Below are 7378 nucleotides of genomic sequence, written 5' to 3' on the forward strand. Positions count from 1 at the left end.
ATTGTGAAATCTCATTCATTCATTCAATACGTGGACTGGGCGGACACAAGTTTATTTCCGGGAGTTCCAACATGGCTGCTGAACAGAGTGTGGTGCGCCGCGAGAGGAAGGTAATAGTTGAAAAAAAGCTTTCCGCGACTCAATCACATTGAACCACTCCAACGCGTAACAACTATGTTAACAACTACATCGTCAAAAGTTTTGGACGACACCTACGATTTAAGACGCTTTGACAGGAGTGAAGTTTGGATTTCCGGTTGCGACTACCCAAAATAAAAGCTTAAATGTGTGCGCGTTTCCTGAGACCAAACATTTCCATTATTATATTATTAGGTGAATATTTTTAGCTTGTTCCAAACTCCGTCATAGATTTAACGTATTAAAACGTGACTTTTAATATCCTCCCAATATTGAATAAAATTCAGTGTGCCTTTGTGTGCTTTCCCAGCGATGGAAAATTGACAACCATGAGCCCAAAGCCAGTGTCAGCAGCGAAAAGGAAACGGAAGAAAAATTGGTATCAAACACACGCACACACACAAAAAACAAAAACAAATAGGACATTTTTTATATTTGCAATCAAATGTGTGTATGTGCAGACGGTTCCTTTCCGAGGCCACATCACTGATGGGCTGCATCCAGGAAGGAAGGTGATTATTGTGGGAGTGGTAGACACTCACCCTGACAGGTAAAAATCATTGTATAACAGCCAACCACACCCCACGACCCTTGTGGGGATAAGCAGTATGAAAATAAATAAGTTGGACGTTGTTTTTGTTTGTCTTAAGATTCTACATGGCGCTGACGTGCGGCCGAGGTACATGTGGCAAACCCCCACCTGATGTGGCACTGGAGGTGTGTGTACGCTTTGGGGCTGAGCGACAGGTGCTGCGTCGGGCCTGCGTGGGCGGTACGTGGACCGATGCAGAGAGCATCATCCCCTTCTTTCCTTTCATCAAGGGGCAACCCTTCAAGGTACGTCTTTTGTGTTTGGAGTGCCTCCAATGGGAGAACAACTCTATTGTGGCAATTTCAAAATAAAATACAGGATGCTGTTACAAGGGTTTTTTTTTATTTCGCGAATTGGAATTAATTTTGTGTCATTATACAAGAATAATCATGTTTACATGTTTGTGCCCAGATTGAAGTGGAGTGCCAATCAGGTCGCTTCCGAGTCCTAGTGGATGCTCAGAAGCTTTTTGACTTCCAACACCAGGTGGAACCGCTCCAAAGTGTTGACACGCTGTGGATCAAGGGCAGCCTCACCATCAACAAGCTGGGTTGAATATGCCACGTCACTGCAACAATACCTTTAGACTAGGTACACTGCCTTCACTTAAGCCTTAAGAGTTCAATTTGTGTTGTGATCACACTAACTTAAATCATCTTACTAATTGAAATGAATTGCTGCATTTTTGATGATTATTGTCTTGAACTGTGCTGTGCCTTACAAAGTGACCAATGACATTGAATACACTACATGTGTGTATATATACACACGCCACAAAGTGCTTTATCTTTTTTTTAAAAATATATTTAGTTCTTTTAAGATGTCATTCCCATGGTAAAAATTATTGTGTGTTGTTTATCAATATTTGGCATTATGGGAATGTACAACATGGTTACCTGCTATAATTATGTAAATAAGACCAATAAAAAGATTGTGTTACTATTAACTTAGATGTTGATATGTGTACAGTATTGCTGTTGATGAATTTCCCCCATGTTTCTGACCATGCTAGGCTGCTCTTTTGTCATTTTGGGCCATTTTTTATGTCATACTTAATATACACGAGCAAGATATGAACTGTTTAACATGGGCAATGATGTATTTATTCGAATAAAATGAATGCTGATTTGAATGGTGTGTGATTATTATAAAATATAAACATTTAGCTGTGATCTATTTGTATATAAAATATAAATTGATTGCTGCATGATAATTCCATAAATCTTAATACACAAGATACATTTACAAAATGATGTATTTCTGAAAGTGCTAATCTCACATTTTAAAGTTATCCTATTTCCTATTGATCCCGCTTTAAAAACTTGTTTTCCTCTTTTTAAAAAGTTATTTATCGTCCATTTGGGTCAATCTTGCGCGTCGTTTGCCCGTGTGCCCGCGCGGTGCCTGCTGGGAGACCGAGGCGGGCCGGGCAGGCCATCCCACCCACAGTCTTCCTCATTAGGCGACCTACTCCAGCCTCCTCCCCTCACAGCAGAGCTCCACCAGCCGGCTCACCCAGAATTTACTTCGGGCTCGACTTTCAGCTCCTCCGGCCGGCCCCGCCGTCTCGCTGAACCTCCCCCTACCACAGCAAGGAGGACCGCGCACCCTGTCAGTCCACGCGTCATGGAAGCTCTCGTCGGGCGCGTCAAGGTAAGCCAAGAGTTGATTTGTTGCTCTTTTCAGTAGCCGGAATACGAGACGGAGGCATCCGCTGTCAATGGCATAGCTTGTGGCTTAGCTCCGCTTAGCTGCGCAGTTAGCCATACCGGATGCTAACCAACCTGCTTGCGGCTACTTGACGACACTCGTGTCATGTTCGTCCCTCCGGAACACACTTGATTGAATTCACACTAGTAAGAATATGATTTGTCGTCGCCGAGTATAAACGCGGAAGTACAATATATAAACAAAGTGGCTATCTTGGTTGTCGGCTATTGGCTCCACCTCGCCTCCGTTCCACCCGTATCCGACGCACTTGTCGCATTTAGTCGTCAAACGTGAAAACATTGACAACGTCACCACTAATGTCGACACATTTAACGGGCCCGAGTTTCTCCGAAGTCCACTAAAGTGCGCTTAAGTTGTCCCTTTTGGACTTTTGCAAAGCCGATGTTAGCCTGTGAGCTAGTTAGCCTCCCAACACAAACAAACGTGTGAAGAGTGAGCAAATAGTATCCAAAAGTGGGCAAACTTGATTGTACATGGGTCCTAAATGTAGGTTTGTTTACAAAATGTCCAATATAGTTTCCTGGCATTGGTGTTAGCACATGTATCAATTACATACGAGTCCATTGATTAATTTCCGGAAACATGTATTTAATAAGTTATTGCCTCCCATAAAGTGATGAACTTGACCCAATTGAACAGGTCGAGATTTTAGTTCGGATTGACTTTTTTTGGTTATACAAGATTAAGAGAAAGTATTATTTGTTTCCATGGCGACGCTGATGCACGCTCATTTGCACGGCAGGTGTAGCAGGACTGACGAGTCTCCATGGAGCCCGACGTCATCCGCTTGTACTCGTCGTCCCCGCCGCCGCTGGAGGACGGTGAGGAGGAGGATGAGGACGAGTTTGGCGACTTTGGTGGCTTTTCGTCCGTGTCGGCCAGCGTCAGCTTTTCCGAACTGGATGCGCCCAATCAGACGCATGCGCCGGACGCCACCTCGCCGCCTGAACTCTTTAACGGCCGTTCCGCCGTGCCGGGAATGCGGCACGAGGCCAAGGCCAACGGCGTGGCTCCCGGGGGTCACCCGGAACTCATCCTCGCCAGTCAGCCTCTGGACTTAAAGAGACCGGACCCTCATATCACCGATGGTGAGATCATCACTAACGGATTTACTATGTCAGATATCAAGCAGGGTCCGCAGACATTACACAGCGATAGTGACGAAGGGTGCACAGAATTTCCCGCCGTCTCGGATATCGACCACATTTTACCGCGTGAAGACGGAACGGACGCGGACGAAGCGAGACCTAACGGTGAGGCCACGCCCCTTTCCGTATCACATGACACTCAGTTGGACCCCGAAGGAAGCGACACTGACTTTGCACACGACTCAGCCGTCGCTTGCACAGAAGAAAATCTCAACGGCGTTGGCGATGCCGTCTGTCTCAATGGCGTCGATGACATCCGTGCGAAATCCCAGACCGTCGATGACGCCGAGCGTCTGTACGGCGTTCCCGTCGAGGAAGAAGCCCGAGTCTCGTCGCCGTCGGGCGAAAGGATCTCAGAGCCTGTAATAGAGACAACGTTAGGGCTCCCGCTGTCCACGGATGGCGAGGACGAGGAATTTGGGGACTTTGGGGATGCGGGCTCGTTTGGCGAGCAGGCCTTTGTGGACTTTAACCACCAAGAAGCGTGCCCGCCGCAAGCCGACGACTCTTTTGGCGACTTCAACGCGCCCGAACTCGACGAGGCGGGCGGGGACTCTTTGGGCGGCGCCGACGACAATCACGGCGAATGGAAGGCCTTCGGAGAGCCCACGCAGGTGACTGAAGGCGAGTCTTGGGCAGCGTTCGGCTCGGAGAACGCAGCAGAGGAGTCCTGGCACCAAGCGGAAACGTCCTCCACTGTTGACGAGGACAACAGCAGACCCTCCAACGTGAGACCTTTGAAAGCATTACAAATTAAGGAGCCACATCTCAATGAAATATGGTTTGTGTCCGCAGGAGGCGCTGTGGAGTCGGGTGGAGAAGTTGTTGGAGGCCAGCTTTCCCCTGCCAGCTAGGTGCCCTTCGCCCCCTTCAGAGGAGCGCGTAGCGTCGCTCGCGGCGCTTCTGGAGACACCCCAGGATGTCAACAGGTGGGGTCCGCTCGAGCGAGCCGTCGGTGGACCGGTGGCTCGGCACGCCGTGATGATGTCGGCGGCTTTGGTGGTGTTGTTGTTTATGTAGTGTGCTCCACAGCGGTGTGTGGTCGCGCCTTCAAGACATCCACGAGGCGGTGGGCCTCAGATATCAGTGGGGGGGCTCCTACTGCAACAAAACTCTGCTCAGCTGTCTTGGCATCGACACGCGCAATATTGTGAGAATGCATTCTACAACACTTGGCTATTCTACTGTGCTTTATTTCACTTCTCATCTACTGATCTCAAAACATCCCATTACAGCACTAAAAATGAAATTACAAATTTAATTGTTGTGAATCTCAAAATTTAAACACTTTGCTACTATAGGCTGTGACAAGGTGCACATATCAATTGAATTGAATCATACTAGTGTAATGAGATTTAAAGCTTTATAATGAAGTGCACAAATCAATGAATACAGAAATTGTAGCATAAATAAGTAGTCAACATAGATTATTCATTAGGTGATGAGACAAAAAGCTACATTTAATTAAACAATAATTTTTCCCTCAGTTGTTTACGGGACAGAAGAAGCAGCCGCTCATCGTGCCCGTCTACGCCGCCAGCCTGGTAAGCCGCCTCCCCCTTTGCCTTCTTCTATCAATTGCCCCACCTCACGCTCCCCTTGCCCCCGACAGGGCATGTTGGAGCCCACCAAAGAACCCGCCAAGCCCGTCTCGGCCGCCGAGATGATCGCCTCCATCGCACAAGCACCAGCGGAGACACCTAACTGCAACTCCTGCCCCGCGGACGCCGCCCAGGTGGGCGGAGGGGGTCCCACGGCGCTTCCCATGGGGTCCCCGGGACCCTCTGATGTTTCTTGTCGATGCCCCACGCAGGAAGTGCTCCCACCCATCCAGTTTGACTGGAGCAGCAGTGGCCTTACCAACCCCTTGGACGGTAAGTGGAGCAACTCTTGGGTGAAAAACACCCTGAAAGACCACCGGCCCCTCAGCGACTCTCACTTTCCACTCACTTTCCTTTCTGTGCTTGTCAAAGTCAAAGAAAAACTTTCGCTCTTCTTTTCTTGTTTCTTCTTCTTTTTCCTTTCTTCCACTTTTTCGCACACGCGCAGCCAGCGGCGGCTCCTTTCTGCTAAACCTGGACTTTTTCGGTCCCGTGGACGACTCGGGTTCGTCGTATTCGCCCGCCATCCCAGGTCAGCCGTTTTCCCGGCCTCTCTCTCTCTCCCCCCTTTTTTGGCTTTCCCCCACTTTGGTTCTTTCCGCGCTCTGACGGCTGACGACTTGCCCTAGCCCCGCCTAGCATCTCTCTTGGTGATTGACAGGCGTGGACCCTGAGTTGGTGGAGCTGACCACGGCCAAGATGGACGCTGGCGGCGCCAGCAGTCGCGTGGTCGACGCTTTCGCTCGCCTCATGTCCACCGTGGACAAGACCAGCACTTCGACCAGGTACTGTATATTTTACATATACGCCGTATTTATACCTAAAAAAAAAAAAGACTGAATCAAGGCTATGGCTTATATGCGCATGACTTAATATTCTCTTTTTCACCAGTAGATGTAGGCTAAGTAACTTTTAGTATTTGTTGGTTATTTCCTGTTTTGCAGTAAGAAAGCAACCATTACTGGATGAATTAATTGATATAAATGGTCAAAATTGTGAATCAGGGAGTGGCTAATGTGTGAAAAATTGTCAAATTCAACGTTTTTTTTTTTTCACCCACTAGGAAGCCACGCAAGGACGAGAAACTAAGCTCGGAGGCGTCTGAGGTGATTGGCGCTCTCCCCGACTTGTCCTTCATGATGGCCAAGGTCCTGATGTTCCCAGCCACTCTCACGCCGCTCGCCTCTCGGGCGGCGCCCGACTGAAGACGACGCAACCTCTCCAGGGACGCCGACTCCGCCACCTGCAGGTTCCGGCTGACCTTCAGCTGCTCTTTTTTTTTTCTTTCTGTCATACTCAGTTCTTTATTCGCTCCCTCATTTCCATTCAAAGCATTTATCGCGGCGGTGGGATCGAGTGGGGGGGCGCTGTTTTTTTCTTTTCTTTTTTTTTGTAATGTTAGCTCGAGTGCTGGTGTGTATATAATCAGGGGAGGAAAGCATACAGTGATTATCAGTAATCAATCAATCTATTTATGAACTTTGGCAATGCTGCCGACGTCAATTTGAATGTCTCCGAGGGGGCGTGTGCGTCAACGTAGGGACCAATGAGTGTGCTCCGTTTAGTGTGCGTTTGTATTTTGTTTGTGTGTGTGTGAGCGAGCGAGTCCGGTGAGCACTTTGCACAAAGCCGAGATGACGTGGATGTCGGAAGTAGTCACACTCGGAATGGACTAAACAATTCTAATGGAAAAAAACAAAAGAAATATAAGAGGACAAGATGGAATCACTGGAAATGGAGCCCACCTGGGATCTTTCCCACTTGACTTTTAGTCTACACAAATTAAACTAATTTAAGAGATGTTCTCTATGTAGCCTCACTCATTCATTTTATAGCGCCTACCAGAATTATGAGAACCTTTTAGCTGGAAAATAAGATTTTTTTAGATTTGTTGCCTTATCAGTAATGATTATGCATTTAAAGGGTCCAAAGTACCATGTGAACATGCTTTATTTTTTTACAATGATGAAAGATTATAAGCAGGTTAACCCCACACTTCCGAGATTGAGGGTTCAATTCAGCTGGGATAGTCTCCAGCACCCCCAAAAATTGAATGGTTATAGTATCAGTTCCATCCATGTTGTGGGACATGTTTAATGAAGACTAATGACCAATTTAAAATGTATAAAAAATGTTCCTAGTCACAAGAAACAGCAAAGAAAGAAATA

The 7378-nt window shown here is 47.5% G+C and overlaps 2 protein-coding genes across 6 annotated transcripts; both read left to right on the plus strand.

The window, feature by feature from the left end:
• Positions 1-22: 22 nt before the first annotated feature.
• LOC144197773 (galectin-related protein-like) lies at positions 23-1846 on the plus strand. Its single transcript, XM_077718400.1, has 5 exons — positions 23-110; positions 449-517; positions 600-688; positions 789-975; positions 1142-1846. Exons 1-5 carry the CDS (start codon positions 72-74, stop codon positions 1283-1285), a joined length of 528 nt encoding a protein of 175 aa, XP_077574526.1. The 5' UTR covers positions 23-71; the 3' UTR covers positions 1286-1846.
• A 290-nt stretch (positions 1847-2136) lies between these two features.
• aftpha (aftiphilin a) lies at positions 2137-7019 on the plus strand. Of its 5 annotated transcripts, XM_077718385.1 has the most exons (10): positions 2137-2383; positions 3204-4337; positions 4405-4538; positions 4630-4759; positions 5097-5153; positions 5222-5344; positions 5423-5483; positions 5659-5742; positions 5872-5995; positions 6274-7019. In XM_077718385.1, exons 2-10 carry the CDS (start codon positions 3228-3230, stop codon positions 6413-6415), a joined length of 1965 nt encoding a protein of 654 aa, XP_077574511.1. In that variant the 5' UTR covers positions 2137-2383; positions 3204-3227; the 3' UTR covers positions 6416-7019. The 5 variants fall into 5 exon arrangements, with proteins under 5 accessions (XP_077574511.1, XP_077574508.1, XP_077574513.1 ...); XM_077718382.1 differs by having other exon boundaries at positions 5222-5483; XM_077718387.1 differs by lacking the exon at positions 5659-5742 and having other exon boundaries at positions 2138-2383.
• The last annotated feature ends 359 nt before the right edge of the window (positions 7020-7378 follow it).

Source organism: Stigmatopora nigra, chromosome 6 (assembly GCF_051989575.1).
Source record: "Stigmatopora nigra isolate UIUO_SnigA chromosome 6, RoL_Snig_1.1, whole genome shotgun sequence".
NCBI classification, from domain to species: Eukaryota; Metazoa; Chordata; class Actinopteri; order Syngnathiformes; family Syngnathidae; genus Stigmatopora; species Stigmatopora nigra.

Coding starts and splice junctions, on each gene's coding strand:
- LOC144197773 (XM_077718400.1), top strand. CDS start 72: ATGGCTGCTGAACAGAGTGTGGTGCGCCGCGAGAGGAAG. Junction 111..448: donor TGGTGCGCCGCGAGAGGAAG/GTAATAGTTGAA, acceptor GTGCTTTCCCAG/CGATGGAAAATTGACAACCA. Junction 976..1,141: donor TCAAGGGGCAACCCTTCAAG/GTACGTCTTTTG, acceptor GTTTGTGCCCAG/ATTGAAGTGGAGTGCCAATC.
- aftpha (XM_077718382.1), top strand. CDS start 3,228: ATGGAGCCCGACGTCATCCGCTTGTACTCGTCGTCCCCGCCGCCGCTG. Junction 4,539..4,629: donor ACACCCCAGGATGTCAACAG/GTGGGGTCCGCT, acceptor TTGTTTATGTAG/TGTGCTCCACAGCGGTGTGT. Junction 5,743..5,871: donor GTATTCGCCCGCCATCCCAG/GTCAGCCGTTTT, acceptor GGTGATTGACAG/GCGTGGACCCTGAGTTGGTG.